This window comes from Paralichthys olivaceus, chromosome 12, assembly GCF_024713975.1.
Source record: "Paralichthys olivaceus isolate ysfri-2021 chromosome 12, ASM2471397v2, whole genome shotgun sequence".
Taxonomy (NCBI): Eukaryota; Metazoa; Chordata; class Actinopteri; order Pleuronectiformes; family Paralichthyidae; genus Paralichthys; species Paralichthys olivaceus.
Window position 1 is genome coordinate 23,365,415 of NC_091104.1, and position 17,389 is coordinate 23,382,803.

At 40.0% G+C, this 17,389-nt stretch overlaps 1 protein-coding gene across 1 annotated transcript in view; it reads left to right on the top strand.

The window, feature by feature from the left end:
- sntg2 (syntrophin, gamma 2) overlaps nt 1–14,487 on the top strand; it is a 74,937-nt gene extending 60,450 nt beyond the window's left edge. The window contains exons 13-17 of the mRNA XM_069536038.1: nt 237–308; nt 570–779; nt 11,405–11,497; nt 11,981–12,091; nt 12,317–14,487. Coding sequence (XP_069392139.1) covers nt 237–308; nt 570–779; nt 11,405–11,497; nt 11,981–12,091; nt 12,317–12,445 — 615 coding nt within the window. The 3' untranslated portion in view covers nt 12,446–14,487. The remainder of the gene's footprint in view (nt 1–236; nt 309–569; nt 780–11,404; nt 11,498–11,980; nt 12,092–12,316) is intronic.
- Nucleotides 14,488–17,389: the final 2,902 nt, after the last annotated feature.

A 17,389-nucleotide genomic window follows, 5' to 3' on the forward strand; every position in this document is an offset into this window, starting at 1 on the left:
AGAAACAGAAGTCTGTAAATATTCTACCTATTCAGAGTTGGATAATAAGGTTAAATCAATTTTAAACCCTGATACTGGCAGTTCTTTCAAACATTCTCACAACTAAACTACAGTGATTGCCTTAATTTCACTTGCTTTTGGTATTGGCCTAAGGAGGTGCTGCTAACAAGTGCAAAAAAGAGCTTGTTTTGAATCACTGCCTCTTCATCTCACACTCCTTCATGTTTATTTCTCAGATCAGTGCCACTGACTGGGGACAAGCTGAAACAACGTATAACCTCTATGAGGTTCTTTTCAAGGTTCACAAGGTACGTTAAGGGCGGGGTGCTGTGATGTGCACAAGGGCTGTTCAAAATTTGATCGCTGCAGTTCTCATCTCAGGCTGATCTCTCTCTTTCTTTAGCAGCTAGAATAGTGTGTCAGGGCGCCCACATAAAACAGGCCTTTTAAGTTTTTTGTTAAAACTAAGAACTAAATCACTGACTTTTCATTAAAGAAATATTAAACAAGTGATCAGACAGCAGGAACTTTTCTGCAATGCATGTAATAATGACGCTTCTGTGTTGCAGCTGTGGATGGCGGAGGACTGCTGGCTCCAGGCGAGGCTCTACTTGGGGCTGGAGCATTCACCTGAGCAGCAGGAAAACGAGTGTCTGTGCTTCAGCATTCTGGTCGGCCACGGCCAGAGCCACACCTTCAGGGTCGAGCTGGCCACCGACCTGGCTATCTGGGAGAAGTCCTTCCAAAGAGCTGTCTTCTTGGAAGTGCAGCGAATACGAGTGAGTGTTTCTACAACGCCGTGTAACGCCCGGGGCAACGTTTTCTGTTGGATTAAAGGGTTCTGGAAGCTCTCGCAGCCCCTTTTCCCAACCTCAAAGTGGCAGCGTGAAGCATTTGATGTTAAAGTAAGACCGCAGCACTTTGTGTGCTTTAGAGCCAGAAGCCAGATAAACACTGTCCTCAGCTTCAGGTGACAGCTAATGCGTATTCTAAATAGAATACAAAGTCTCAAAGTGGAACATTATCAGCCTTGTATGCCAGAGTCCTTGTACAGAACTGCATTTGATTAAACTATAAGTGTTCCTATTGTGCTCCATCCTGCACAAAGCCATGTAATTAACAACATAACAACACAGTCATTACACAGTCATGTAAGCATCAACATTAACAAAACATAAATACATTAACCCTATTGAATAATCTTCATAACATGAATACAGTGTATAATTACATGCATTAGATACACAGAGACACCTCGAGAAAATATGCAGTCACATAATTGTCAGAATTAAAAGCAACACAGCTGAAGATTCCTGTTCCACTTGTAGTTGACATATGAGAGTGTGTTCTAGTTTCGGTCAATATACCCTGACTCCTTCCTGTTGCACATCCAGTGAAATAGTCACGTGTCAACAAACTGTGATCCTGCAGAGGTGCCGGTTGCTTAGTTCAGTCTGAAGCGTTGTCCAAACATTCTGCACAGTAATCAAGATTTAATCAAAACCAAGAACTAAATCGATTATCAATCTCTAGCTTCTGTCAAATGTTTTGACCCCCATTTATTACAGCAAGACAATTTCCCATGTCAGTACGGATCATGACTGATGATTGAATGATGAGTCGAGTCTCGCTGCAGCTCTATCAGTGTTATAAAGACTTTGAAGATATATCCTGTGTATTGGTCACTTTGGTTTTTAATCACCTCCTTTCCTAACACTAATTTAATGCTTCAACAGTGAGCAGTGATTGTACTCGATGAGACGTGTTTTCTGTTGACACATTATGGTTTCTGGGCTGTTTGAAGTTTTTCCTTGTTAAGAAATTAATTGAATTTAAAATTGAAACATGGGCACTACTCTGTTTTCCATAAATGTTTTTGTTACTTTAGAGGCATTTAGCACCAGTAACCTGAAGAAGGAGTCCTCACCTCAATGAGCCAATAAATTGCCTCTTAAGCAAAAATGTGTTGAGTGTAAAGGCGATCAGCTCCTGAGGAGAGTGCGTTGTTAAGCACTTCTCAGTAGCAGCTGTCTTGTGTCTGCCAAGAGGCTTATACATGAACATGAGCTGGAAAATGTCCACGCAGAGGACGAGTCCAGGCCTTACTTTTCTAGTTTAACTTCTTGTGTTCAATTTGTGTTTACATTTTTTATTGCTTACCTCACAGTCCATTTACTGTCCAGTTCACACAGGGGTGGTGGATCCACTTTTCCTCGCTGTTCAATACGCCTGCATCCATAAAATGATTGCTTGATACCTGTGTGCAATGCTTTATCATTTCTTCTTTTTACCATCAGGCATTAGATTGCTCTAATACTCTGATGCAACTGACTGGGAAACCTGGGAAAAACCTCCTGCCAATAGTAACAATAGTACAATATGTGATTTAGTTTTCTCTCCGTTGTGACTCACCAGGCATTATTAATTGAGGAGGTATGTTAAGTGTGAATACAGCATGGAATACAGCAAAGTTGAGGGGCCGAGATATTAAATATTAAGTCACAGGGATATAATATAGTGCTTTAAATGGGCAAGAAATATCGGCTGAAGTTTGTTGGTGCTGGTTTTATAAAGACTAGGAACAATTTAGATGTATTTCAGTGATTCACAAACACTGAAGGTCTCCAACTTGAACAGGTAGATGCTGAAACCTCATGCAGGGGCATCAGGTGGGGACCACTATTCACAGATGTTTTGCCCCTTATCCCGGAACATCTCCTGGTGGCAGAGCAGTGAACAGGGCCGTCTCCCTGACACAGCAAAGCTAAACTTGCTCAGGAGCTGCTGCTCTCCCAAATCTTCTTAGCTATAGCCAGAAGCTGGTCTTCTCTGCTTCTTCTGAGAAGTCACGAGTGGCTTTGTATAGCTCCTTGCCCCGTAGCCCTAGATCTCGGAGCAGGTGTAATGTTGAGCCTTTTGCACTAATCCCCACTGGACAGTTTGTGTTCCATCAGCCCTCTCTGCTCTCTGCAACCAGGTCTGAATATTCTATTATTCAGTAGTCTGGTTACAATGTGATGCTGCAGATCACTCTTGGAAAATGGAGCTGCCTGCCCAGGTAAACCTCCAATCTCCCCTCCGTCCGAGACAAGTGGATTGTGGGTGTAGTCCCTGTGGACTTCCTTTGTCTATGAAAATGGATCCACCGAATCCTCTGCATAGAAGATTCTGAATAGCTCTCCTGTTTTTCCGTTAATTTTTTACCCGAACAGCGCAGGAAAAACTCAATATAAACGTTCCAGGTTGTGACTGAAGACAGGGCAACAGAAGCATCTTCAACAAAAAACCAAGTCTGGATAACAGACCAACACACACACACATCTGTTTCACGAGGCCTTTAACAATACTGCTTCATTCTCTCCCTATTTCCTCTCCATCCAACCAATCTTAGTAAACTGAGACAAGGATGAACAGAGCTGGGAGAAGCACAGAGCACATATGCTTCTTTACTTAAAGCACTACTCTAATCATTCATGGGTCTTATGTTTCAGTTCTATGTTGGGTTTCTCAATGAGTTTTATAAGCCTCCCCATACTCTTAATTACACATTATATTCAAGAATTAAGAAAGTATGCCACATGTCAGGTCAGAGTTTTCATGAAATAGCCAGCGGTGCCTTTAATAATTTTACTACATTCCCACCCTTTCACCCCTCAAGCACAGCCTACCAACCATAACGGCTGAAAATGCGGTGAAGCCAGAGGGCTTTGGCGCTCAGGACCCTTAAGTTGGAACATTTATTAATAGAACAATGCAGAGCACCTGTCACAAGATATTTGAATCACGAGAAAAGTGAAATACTTTCCAGGTCAGCATGGGAACCACATATAATTGAATGGCATCCTGTTTCACCAGTTGTCTTAATTTCACTGGACACAGTTACATTCTCTGTTGATTCTGCATGTTCTAATTCCCAAAGATTAAACATGTAGGGGATCTGTGTGTTGTATATACAATAACATGACATGTTAATTAGTGCACAAGTGCAACTAATCATCTAGATTAATTTAATGTTATGGAAAATCCATTCCCTGGTGTGCTTTTGTTGATAAATCTCTGTCCTAGCAATTAAACATTTGATTGGACCCTCAACATCCCATGATGCATTTGTTATTGATGGGACTGGTACCCCGTAGAACAGGGTTTTTTTTTCTCCCATCAAGGAACATAATTTGAAACCCATACTAAACGATTTAACACATACAGTATACCACACTAACCTTTTCAATGTGATAGCTAGAACGGCTTTTCTTTGGTGAAGCATCTGATGTCAGGTGGTAGTGATGAAGAGGATGATGATGATGCTACTGCTGATTTTATCTAGAGGCAGACATGGTTTACAAAGACAGTAATTCCTCCTTAATGTCAAACTCAGTAGTGATCCCACACTCAGAAATGTCTAATGGGTTTTTGTTATGTCTGTTTGTGTCATAAAAGCTGTGCCTCAGGAGACTGATGGGTCGTCCGCTAACCAGATCGTTGGTGGTTAGATCCCCAGCTCCTCTAGTCCGCATTTCAAAGATTTCTTGGCGTGATACCAAACAAAAATTGCTCTTGAGAGCGAAGCCAACAGTGTATGAATGAGGTGTGATAGAAACGTTGGAGCATATACAAGTGCTGTAGGAATGTGTATTAATGGGTCGATGAAACTAGTACATTTAGGCTCTTTGAGTGGTCAATAACACTGGAAAAGTTCCTTATAAAATACAGTCCATTTACCATAGCAGGCCAGGCTGCAAAACAGAAAATCTCTTGCTGTGTTCGTCAGTGGTTTTTCAATATCTCCTACGAAGTCAGTATCCTCTCTGTGACTCTATCTCTTCGAGGCAAACACTTGTAATTGTACTTGATCTATGTGCAGCTCCACAGTAGCAACAAGCTGAATGCTGAAACCTTCCACTTCTCTTTTCATGTGCTGAGTTTGATCTGAGTGATGAACAGAGTTTGACTTTATCAAAGTTTCCATAAAATAATAGTTGTCAGAGAATATCTTCTTCTTTAGGTCTTTAGGTCTTGATGTAGTATTATCTCAGACAGTGTAGGTAAAGGATACTCAATGGTTATAGATGGAGTTTCTGGTGTTATAATTGTTGATAAACTCATTTGTAAACCACCTATGGAATATACAAAGAGGAAAGTAAGAGAAGCTATTTCAGTTTTGCGCACAGCAAACATTGTTCTAGTTGTTGTGGTGTGGGGCAACACATTTAAAACTAATATTAAACAGATGTATGTATTACTGAAAAGAGCAATCATTTTTATGAATAAGGTCAAAGCAAGAGAACAAACTCTTTGTCACGTGTTGAAACTTAAAGATTTAGTTTTATAAAAAACTAAAATATTATTGGTTATATGTAAATCCAGAAATGGATGTTTAAATTATTATATGAAATGGTGAGGATCATACAGGGAAATATAATTTCACTACATTAGAGCAGATGTTGTCTCTGTTTATGGAGGGAAACATTAATTATTTGAACAATTATTTAAAATGTTGCTCAAAATGATTCAATATAATACAAATGTATAAAGAAAAATATAAAATAAATATATAAATAAATAGAAAATAGAAACTTTATGAAATTATTGTGTAATATTTATGTTACTGTGATGTCTATTGATAAATGAATAACTGATTTGTAAAAAGAAAGGAAATCAAAAATGGATTGCCCTCTGTATTTGTATAATGTTATTATATATAAAAGGCACAGGTATAATAAAAATGTTCTTCCTGCTCCTTTTTAGTTCATGGTATGTGGAGAAGTGTTGTTTTATTTTGTAAAATAGTTTCTGGATTACCCTGAAACTATTGAAATAAACTAAACTAAAAAAACAAACTAGTGTTAGACCAGACTTTTGTTCATGCAATGAAATGTCACTTACCAACAGTTTGCTGTCCGTCTCTACCAGAGTTACGACCTTACTGATTAGGTGGACACTGGACAGCCATAACAAAGAGCCAGCGTCTCTGTGTCTCATGGTCACTTCATCTGTCTCACTGGGACAGAGGTAATTGGGATCTACAGCAGTAGGTCTGTGTCATGCGAGGACATGTGGGTTGTACAGGACAGCAGGCAGGATTAGGAGAAGCATCACATTTTAACTCGTAGTTGCTCGTCTCTCTTCCCTATGATGCTTCATGTATAACCAACAGGATTAGTTAATCTATTATTATTAATGACAATAATGAGAATGTTAATGAAGAAGAGTTGTCTGTGAATTGAATATAGTCAGTGGCTCCATATTCACTTGTTAACTTGGGAGTGACCCTTAAGAAGCAGACCATTGATTGGATTGTACAGGTTTTGTCTGCTCTGTGCACCTTGTGTGACATGATCGATGGCTCCAGTGCACAGTGATGATGAAGAGGTGGGGGAGTAAAGCTTTCACACTCAACTGGAGATGAATCCTGTGTGAATGACCAACTCCTGAGCTAAAGGAAGAAAGTCAAGGAACTTGTATATATTTCTTTAGGTATCCGAATCACATGCAACAGAGGCGTGGACATAAGTGTAAGTGATGCTTACATAAACTGGTGGCATTTTATTCCAGCACAAATACAGAAGGTCTACAGGATAAATGAAGAATGTGCATGTTTCCTTCTTTCTTTTTTTTATCACAATATCAAGCAAGTCTGGATGCAGAGCTCCCGCTGTACGAGGCAACATTAGCTTCAAAGGGGAATAATAATAATAAGCGGAGCTGTTTAATGCTGGAGTCACACAGTTAGCTTTTAGCCAGCTGGTCGTGCTGCATCCACCCAGGATGTGACATCAATGTCAACTGTCAAGCTGCAAGTGACATAGCCTCACTGACACACGTCTCAAACACTCACCTGACAAAAACTTTAATGTGGTTTAATCTGATTTAGCAGTGTTTTGATTTCTGACTTGTACAGTCTGATGTACAAAGATCTGACTTCTGGATTTATATAAATATATATATATAAATATAGATAGATGATGGATAAACCTACAGTACCACAGTGAAGTGGATATTTAATGAGGCTTGTCTCCAATTGACTATAGAGTTCGGAGTCATGGGCAGTTGTCCCCCCATCAGATTAAAGCAAAGAGGATGAAATATGATAATGTTGCATTTCTTCACGCTTTAATGATGCAAATGTGGGTCACCATCATTTGGGAACACAGTGAAAATGATGAAGGATTTCAGTTTGCCTGTGATTCTCTGTTCTCCAGCCAATTAGGCGAGCCCCCTGTGGCTTCAGAGTAGCACTGAGCACAGTCCAACGTCTGCTGACCTGCAAACTGACTGGATGTGTGTCTGTTACATAAATACTGCTGATGGGGTGCAAGCAGGGGGTATAACAGGATAAAATTGTCCAGCCTGCAATTTCTCTCTGTGCATTTTTAAATCTTTTTTGGAGATGATGAAAGCCAACATGGCATTGATGGTCACAGCAAGACATCAAGTTGTGTCAAACATCAATTTTGCGTAGTCGCACTGGCTTAAAGGTCCAGTGTGTAGAATCTAGTGGTGTAGTTGAATATTGCAGGTGAATACCCCTCACCTCACCCCCTCCTTCCAAACATGAGAAGAAGAGAACCTGTGGAAGCCTTAAGTTGTCATAAAAACTCAAAAGGTGTTTACTTTTTCCAGTTTGTGCTACTGTAAAGAACATGCTCCCAATGTCAATATAAAGCACTTAAAGGTCCAGTGTGTAAGATTTAGGTGAAAGATATTTAATGTAGACAATTAAATGCTACCACAGTTTGGAAGGAGAGGGTGAGGTGAGGCGTGTTCAGCTGCAACATACAATTTCAACACTAGATATCACAAAATTCTACACATTGTACCTTTAAATATAAAGGGCCCATTCTAGCATTAAAAAAATAACAATTGGTACAGTTTTACTAGGATTTTTTTTATATAAAATTTCTGCCAATAGATCCCTTTTCCTGAAAGTGAAAAACAAACAAATTGTGTTATTCTCATTTCTCATCAGTCAGTATCTGTTTTTTAGGACTTGCAGAATCGAAGCGTTTGTACTGGCTGTGTTGAAAAGCATAATAAATCAGTTCCACCTTGTGACACCAACAATCATTCCATCCGACATCACTCCTCTTTCATTTCGTCATGTTTGACATTTGCGCCTGGCTTCATCTCTTCCTCTGTCAACTCTGCTCCTATAGCTCAACGTCATAGACATGACGAAACCTGTAGGGAAAGATGGAGTTACATAGTTTTTCTTTTAGAACGCGGTGAGGGGCCCCTGATGTGGTGTCAGTCTTTTATGACGCACTACACAAGATAAATTCATTTATTGTCTTACCCAATGTCCATTGATAGTTTTTGAACACACCAGACACCCCACGTCTTCCGGGGTAGCCTATAATTGTGGCTAATAGTGTGTAGTCTGAGTCCGACCCTGGCATTTTTTTGTCTTGGGCAAATAAATTCCTTCTCTCTTTACCCTCAGAGTAACCAGGAGAACAGTCCTGCTGGGTAGATGACAGGCTGAGCTGTGGTGGGTTTCATTCCGTTTCATCCAGTAGCTGATGAAATATTTCTGAATCAAAGTGATTGCTTGACCAACAGAAATGAAATATTATGAAACTGATTTTTAGCTCAGCTATATTAAGTTATTATGCTAAAGAACTGAATTGTTGTGCTGTAACTTTCACATAACAAGTCCACACCTGCCCGGTCTGTTTAATTTTTAACAATTAATGCAGGGCCTGATCTAAATACAGTATCTTGGAAAAGGCTGTTAGCTTGGTCTGTGGTGATGCTAGTTGCAGTTTTCAGTCTAAACTGTAAAAGTAACTTGCAGTTTTTGAACCACAGCAAGTAAAGACCTGCTGCTGGACTCAGCCAACAGAAACCTCCTGCACAAAGATATGTTAACCTGTTTATTCAAAGTCCAGTGAAGCTCGACTCATAACACAGAACAACTGATCTGGAGAATTAGTGAAAGTGCCTGTTATCGTGATCATTGTCAACAACGTTCCAACGAGCCCTAGCCGCCACCGCTACAGAGCCCGGATCACCTGCTATTCCACAAGCCTTTAATGACAATACATGAATCTGATAAGATAAACAGTTCTCGAATATTTGTGAGCCAGATACAGACAGAGATTTCTGGAATTATTAGATAAGATGCTGTCGGAGAACAATAGTTCCTCTTAACATTTATGAATTCCAGGTGAAACTTGGGCTGGCATCCAATGGTTGAAGGCGTTGCCTTGCTGCGGTGATGTATGCAGACCCTGCTCAGTAACATTGCTGTTTTGTGAGATTACAGTTGTGACAGAAAACGCTTGACCGCACAAACCACACTCAGGTCTTTGGGGTTTTTTGTGCTAATTTCAAAGTATTTCACTTCAGGTCTTAAATCACAGCTTCCTACTTTAACCTTCATCTCTCTTTTACTTAAGTGCAACACCACGCTCTCCCACCTGTCCTCTGTTTTATTTAATCCCTCACACATGCTCTTCCTTCTGTCAGACTTAGCTAAGGAGATTTTCTTTTCTAAAAATATATTTTATGTTGCATTACATGTCGCTAATTCCCCCAGAAAAATCCCTTCCAATTAGTGAAGTGTAGTCACTGCTCAACATGTCACAACACAGCCGTGCATGTGGTGACAGCAAGAACTTAGCAGCTGTCCTGCCACTGTGGTTTTTCATCCGTGTCACAGCTGAATTCATGATGCTGTTGAAGACAGGCGGAGTAAAAGGACTGCACAGTCCCATGCCATATTCACCGCACACTGCACTCTATAATTAAAATCACCAAGTCCCCTCAGTGTTCTCGAGTGAAAGGAAAAAACTAAATGGAAATTCAGCAAACAGAGATTCTGAATGCACTTCTTACATTTGTATTTTAATTGAATGGACAACAGAAAAAGGAAAACATGTGGCAAGAAAAGCACACTGAGGGATATTGTTCCACAGAGAGCAGGACACACACATCAGTGCTTTCAAAAGACCAGTGAAGAGAATTGTGAGACATGTGCTTGTTTGTGTTGCAGCAGCAAAAATGAACGTCAAAGATTTATGGCTTCCAAAATGCATTTCCTCTGTCATGTGTCCTGACATTATCAGGAACCTGCACAGGATTCTGCTGTTCGCCAGCAGCTCATGCAGGACAAAGGATCAGATTTGCTCTTGTTGTCAAGATTTAGCGCTTTAACTTAAAGGTCCAGTGTGTAACATTTAGGTGAAAGGGAACTATTGGCAGAAAATGTAGAATAATCCTCATGATGTTTTCACTAGTTCATTTCTTCTAAATTGTATGAACTGTAGTTTTCTTTACCCCAGAAAAGACCCTTTATATTTAAATACTTTATATTTACATCGAGGGGACCCTCTCTACAGAGGCCGCCATGTTTTTTACATTAGTCCAGACTGAACAAACTAAACACCTTTTGAGTTTTTATGACAATTAAAGTCTACCACAGGTTCTTTTTCATGTTTGGAAGGAGAGGGTGAGGTGAGTGGCGTTCAGCTGCAACATGCAATTTTAACACTAAATATCACAAAATTCTACACACTGTACCTTTAAGCTCTCCACACACACACACACACACACACACACACATATATATGAACAAATAACAAGCGGCAAGTACAGTTAGACAGACATTCTGTCTGTATGAGGATGACACAATGTGTTATACACCAATTTGTTTTATACACTAATTACATTACTATTAGATTGTTTGCCTTTCTATTGATACTCATATAATCAGACTTTATATAAGATGGGTGGTGGCAAGAACACTTTCTGACTGGTTGTTATAATCACGTTAACAATGGTGATACATACATAATAATCTTGTTAATGATAGTAGCAGCAATAATAACAGCACCAGTTTATAATAGCAGTAATGACAATAAACTATTCATAATAAAGAAGTTATGTTTGACACTTTTTTGTAGTTGATGTTAGCATGTTGTTAATTCGGCTATTATTCACTAACCTTTATGAATTAAGTGTACTCGATTTATATCGTTGTCAATCGTTGTAATATCACTATGGCACTGATACCAGCAAAATGTACGTTCACATCATTCAAACATTATATTGTCAATTTTGTTAGCCACTGAACCATGGTTCAGTTTGATCCGGCCCGACATCACCTCTTGTGGTCGGACTGAATCTTGGTCAGTTGGTCCGTACCGTGGTTGGAGGAACCATTTCGCACCTCTTATTTCGGTTCGGACTAAACTGAAAAGTCAGAAGGTCTACACCAAGCAAAGTAGGTGTGATAGCAACCCTTAAAAACCCTAGGAACCACATGTGACCGTACATTAAGAAAGTGAAGTCCTCATATATATTGTTGTGGTCGCGGAAGCTCACACAGAGAACTGTACCACAGTATAACATTACAAAAATGTATAAGTCAACATACTCATGGTTATCAATTCTCTGTCAACAGTCCAAAAGCTACATGTGCAGCAGCCAGGGGAGTGTGCTGTGCTTCACCATAGATTTTGGATCGGGCTTCACCTGCTCAGAAGGCTCTTCAAAGGTGAAATATAACTGAGCTCATAATCCTTCTTGCTGTTCCCTCTCTGCACTTTGACGTTTCTGTTTCCCTCATTGACTGCCATGTGCTCGTTCTCACTCACTTAGGCTACCACTGTGTTTGGAAATGGATTTGAAATAACTCCGAAATATCGGCATTTCCCCCGAAAGAAACAAAGATAGGGTTTAAAATGTTTCTTCCAGAAAGTATGCTCTTGGTATTATAGGTACATCGTAAGATTATTTTGGCAGCGAAGCTAAATGTTGAGTCAGCCCTGCAGTGGAGACGTTTTATGTTCTTTGAATCACTGCAAGAACAGAACAGCACTATGTTCTTTTGTTATAAACTATATGTCTCCTTAAAGCCCGATTGCACATTAAAGTGTCAGGTCTTGATCATGCAGATCTGTAGTTAGACATGGTATGTAAATGTGCTCATTACTGAAATCCTTGTGCTGCTGTGTCTGTATAATCCCCTCCCTTATAGAGTGTGCTGTGGCGCTATAAGTTCTCTCAACTTAAAGGCTCCTCTGATGATGGGAAAACCAGGGTAAAACTCCTTTTCAAGAACGCTGAGAGCAAGCAAATAGAAATGAAGGTAATGCAGTTGTTTTATTTCAATTAAGATAAAAGATATAAAGTTACATGTTAATTTGCACTGGCTACTCAATGATACTGGTGAACTAGTATGTATAGTGAGGACACCTTTTTCTAAGGTGTTGATTAAAACCGCTCCAGTTTTTTCATGACATAAAAAATCTTTTACTTTTACACCTCATATCAATGGCTTTCTTTCTGTGTCCTTGACTTTTTCTTCCCAAAGGAACTGGAGTTTGCTAATCTGACAGCCGTCCTTCACTGCATACATTCTTTTATCGCTGCCAAAGTTGCCTCCATGGACCCTCTCTTTATGTGCAGTCAAAGCTTCCCTGGAAATTACATGAACAGTTAAGAATTCATCGTCATGTGCACCCGAGGCAGTATTTTATGCACAGAGCCAACTAATATGTATATCTTGTTCTTGCTATTTTTGTATGAACTCCTGAAAAAAAAATGTTTGTAAAAAATATTAGAGTAGATAATGTATGAAAAATGATTGTTGGAAGATGTTGTTTGATTTTTATTATTTAATTTTTGCGGGAAAAACGCGCATTAGGAAGACTGATTCTGATTGCAGGGGTCTAATCTGGCACCAGTGACCATACGATGTGAAACTTCCATTCAACTGACAGCATGACACCGATTTCCAGATACATCTGTCACTGTGTTTAGCAGAAAATCGATGAAGAGTTTTTCCTCTTGTGAGAAATTACTTTTCTACTGACTACATGAATCTGATGCTGGTTGACTATGACAAAAGAGTTCACATCTGCATCAGACTCTTTCCTTTCAAGTCACCCCAGAGCTGTAATGAAACACTAACGTTTCTTTTTTCCCTGCTCCTCTGCTTCATTTACTTTTCTGTTGCCACGTCTGTGAAGAGGGAGAGAAGAATGACACAACACTTCACAATATAATCCAGTCCAATAAGCCTCCAAATAACTGATCGCTCAGATGAAACACATGAATCTTCACAGAGGCAGAGTGTACTGTTGGACTTCTTCTTGTTTGATGGAAACGGTGAATACATGTTTATGAGCATCTCAAAATTTATAGTCCAACAATATTTCTCTTGTCTAGTCTAAAGAAGCCATAAAACAAAATTATTTAATCTTGATCTATTTGTTATTACAGCCAACAGGAGGTTCATGGACATGCATGCTCTCGCAAAAGCTGGTTAAAGCTAGGGTTGGATATCCTGTAAATGTTAGAAAGGGCAGGCTACACTGAGAAAAAATGCAACAGATACATCCTAACCCCTATCATCGTCAAAGCCACACCCCCAACACATACACGCACTGCATGACAACCGCTAGAAGACAAATTTTCCATGACCTGCTTGCAAGGTCAGGCTATTATCTCAGCTTCAGCGGTGCGTGTCTCGCTGACTAAAGACAGCCAAATGCAGTGAGGGCACATGCAGGGTGCGGGCCAGTAAAGACTTAGGCCAAATGCAGTGAGGGCACATGCAGGGTGCGGGCCAGCAGTCAGTGAGCTAGTACGCCGGCCAATCATTTCACTCAGTCTCTCCTGTGAGGGCCACAGTCAGCAGCTTTTTGTCTTTTGTTTTAAGACTTTATTTATTGATGGCTATTCAACAAATAAGGTATAAAGTGTTTCAGAAACAACTTACCAGCCCTGCCTATAACACACAGCATGAGCTGCTAATACACCATGAAATACAATATCCCTCACTGGTGAGTAATGACATTAGACTGTTGGTTAGCTGGCCAAACTGGAAGACACAGGAGGCAGCCCTTTCACATGGAGACATTCCCTCACGTCAGCAAAAAGAATGGGCTCCTCGTGGAAGGCTAATGGTCTCATCTGTGTTCATTTGTTATGCACCAACCAGCCGAGCAGGCACAGCCCTAGCTGTTTCATTGTCCTTTGTCATATGTAAACACATACACCTGGAGGACAGCCATCTTGTAAGAGGTAGGGCAAAAAAAGACTGATCATGACTAAGCATAAATTTTGGCTAAACCTGTGTAATGGATTACATTACTCACACCATTTTCTGCCAGTGAATCTAGTTTTGGTTTGATATGGTGTGTTGATGAGACCAGTATGGCAATCATGTGGTAGTTTTTCTTTCCTCACTACCTGGAATGTTATTGATGTTATATTTCTATTAAAAACAACAGGACAATGGTTGTTTTTAATTGGAGGTACCTGTCCTATCCAGTAACACTGGGTATGGCCAGCGCTGGGAACCACCGCTCCCTAACTTTATTTTGGACTTTCATGCCAGTGACAATATCAGTTACAGAGGATACAGGGTTATTAAGATAATATTTGATCACAGCTTATCAGTGAGCTGAATTTGACATGATTATACCTTTGGCGTGTCTTTGTTTAATGAATACAAAATAAACCCTAATATGTTGAAAATGTCTCTCTAAGCCTGTTTCCTTATTTGAAAGTGGAGCTTTTGACGCCTCATGTTCCATGAAGCAGGAGAAAAATGTAACCGAATCCACTTCATACACGGTTTCATGGCAAAGAACCTTTTAACTTGTATTTCAAAGTTTTCCTGATACACTAAACCAATTAAATAATTTAAAAAAAATGTTCCCATGTTTTATTATTTGAATGTTAAAATACTTTTTCCTCATGCTTGACTAGAGTTTTCAAAGCCATCTTCACAGTGTTTATCTCTCTATTGTAACTAGAGTCAATTTGCCCCGCTGTTGCTCATGCTTGCTCGGGTGGAACAAGTTGGATTTTGTCTTTTTTAAGATCTTGGACTTTTGTGCAGCACCATGAGACAATTGATTGTTGTGATACCATGCTGTATAAATACATTTGATCGATTGATTGATTGATTGAATTTCAAGAATATATGCAAAGTAAATGCAAACTCAACATGTATAATTACAACCCCAAATCACAAAAAGTTGGGACGGTATGTTACATTTAAAATTAAACAGAAAGCACATTTTTTGATGTTTGACCTCATTAATTTTTTTCATATTTCATTTTGATTCTAGCAACATATTTAAAAAAAAGTTCGGAAAGTAAAGCATTTACCACTTTGTGATGTTGCCATTCCTTTTCATAACACATAAAAGACGTTTCAGGACTGAAGACACTGTTGTCGAATTTTGCATTTCAAAATGTGCCACACATTTTCTTTTGTTGCAAAGTCGGGACTGCACACAGGCCAGTCCAGCACCCGCACCCTCTTCTTCAGCAGCCATGCCTTTGTAAATATTTGTACAATGTGGTGTTGCATTGTCTTGTGGAAATATGCACAGATGTCTCTGGAAAAGATGTTGTCTTGAAGGCAGCATATGCTGCTCCAAAATCTCTGTACTTTTCGGCATTAATGATGCCATCACAGAAGTGTAAGTTACTTTTGCAAAGGGCACTGACACAACCCCACACCAGACCTTGGCTTTTGGACTTGTTGCTGATAACAGTCTGGATGGTCATATCATCTTTAGTATGGAGCACACGGTGTCCATTTCTTTAAAAAAATACTGGAAATACTGACTCGTCTGACCACAGTACACGTCCACTGTGTTATGGTTCATCCCAGATGCCTTTGAGCCCAGAGAAGTCGACGGCGCTTCTGGACACGGTTAACATCAGCCTTCCTTTTGGCACAATAAAGTTTTAACTGGCATTTGTGGATGTAACTACTGTTATGGAAGTTTTCTGGAAGCTGGTGAAAGGAGAACTTAGGCGGCAGCTGATGTCTTATGCAGAAGAGTTTAACATAGACTTGATGCATCGAGGAGACCAGAAGGTGGAACAATATACAAACATATCTTGGTTAGTCCGTTACCTATAGCCTGACCTTGGGTACTGTGAAGAGATAAGAGAGTATCTGTGGAATTAGCCAGGCACTCTTCTCTTAATGGTGTACAGATATAATGTAATATACACTATATATACATAATACGGTATATAGTGGCATATACAGTAATGTGTGAGGATATATACAAAAATTCCTCCATATTCCTTGAATCTTTTAATAATGTTATGCACTGCAGAGGATGAAATATCCAAATCCCTTCCTACCTTTCTTTGAGAAACACTGTTTTTAAACATTTCAATAATTTTTTCACACATTTGTTGGCAAACTGGCGCTCCTCGGCCCATCTTTGCTCCTGAAGGACGAGGCCTTGTTGCCTTTGTACTAAATCATGATTACAATCACCCGTTGACAGCAGCTATTTCAAATCACTTGATTTTCTGATCATTCTACCTCATTACGAGCCTTAAATTGCCCCCTCGCTGAGCCTTAGCCCACAAAAGGTAGAAGTGACGCAGCTGATAACATTTATTGGGGGGGGGGGGGGGGGGGGGGGGGGGGGGGGGGGGGGGTGCAGTGTTGTCCTGGACAAACAAACTGAAGCCAGACTTAACAACAACACAACACAACTCAATATGCCAGTCCTGTAGCCTTCACTGAGCTGCTGAGCAATGCTGAGCCTGCCGCAGTAATGTAGCATCAGTGTGCCTGAGAGACGGTGACAGCTTTCATGCTGCACTTTTCATTGAGATGTTTTAGGTCTCGCACCCCCGTCGTGGTCCGCAGTACCACTTAAAAACAGCAAACAGGGGAAGCAGTAAAAGACATTACTTACACCACATCCAGTTAGTCAACTTTGTTTCTCACAGCAAGAGCAGGAGAAGCCCAGGGTGTGAACTTGTCCTCGGTTCAGTCTTTGATTCTTACTATCGCCTGGTGAAAGAGTGTTTTTACAAAGAAATTACCGCATTTCACCTCAGTTCCACTCACCATATCTTTGCCAGTCAGCTCGCAGCGGAAGTAGCTCAGTGATGGCATCGAGAGTCGGCCAATCACATTAGATCAAAAATCAAATCAATACCTATTCGCTGTAAATAAAAGTGGGAGTGTCCGGGGTGCAGAGAGCTGCATCCTGTGGAAAATCTGCAAAAAACAATTAAAGATCAGCAGCAGGTCCAGTGGCCAAAAATTTAAAGACCCACATTCACATCCACTTGGCCAGCGCCCTGCACCAGGAAGTAAATGTATTTTGACAGAAAAAACAATTAATTAAATTATGTTTAACATATTTAAATATGCTTTATTTTCTCAGGATGTTTGGGGGGGCAACGCCCCAGCACCCCTTATTAACAAGCTGCCACTGCCTTACATAGTATTGTATTGGTCTGTATTGTTCAGGTTATCTACGGTTTGTAACATTAATTAAGTCGTCAATAATATAGTAAGTAGTTAAGTAGTTAGTACAAGTCTGCCTGATTCCACAGTGAGGACAAAATATATATAAGATATTTTCCAAAAGTTTTTCTCTTGAAG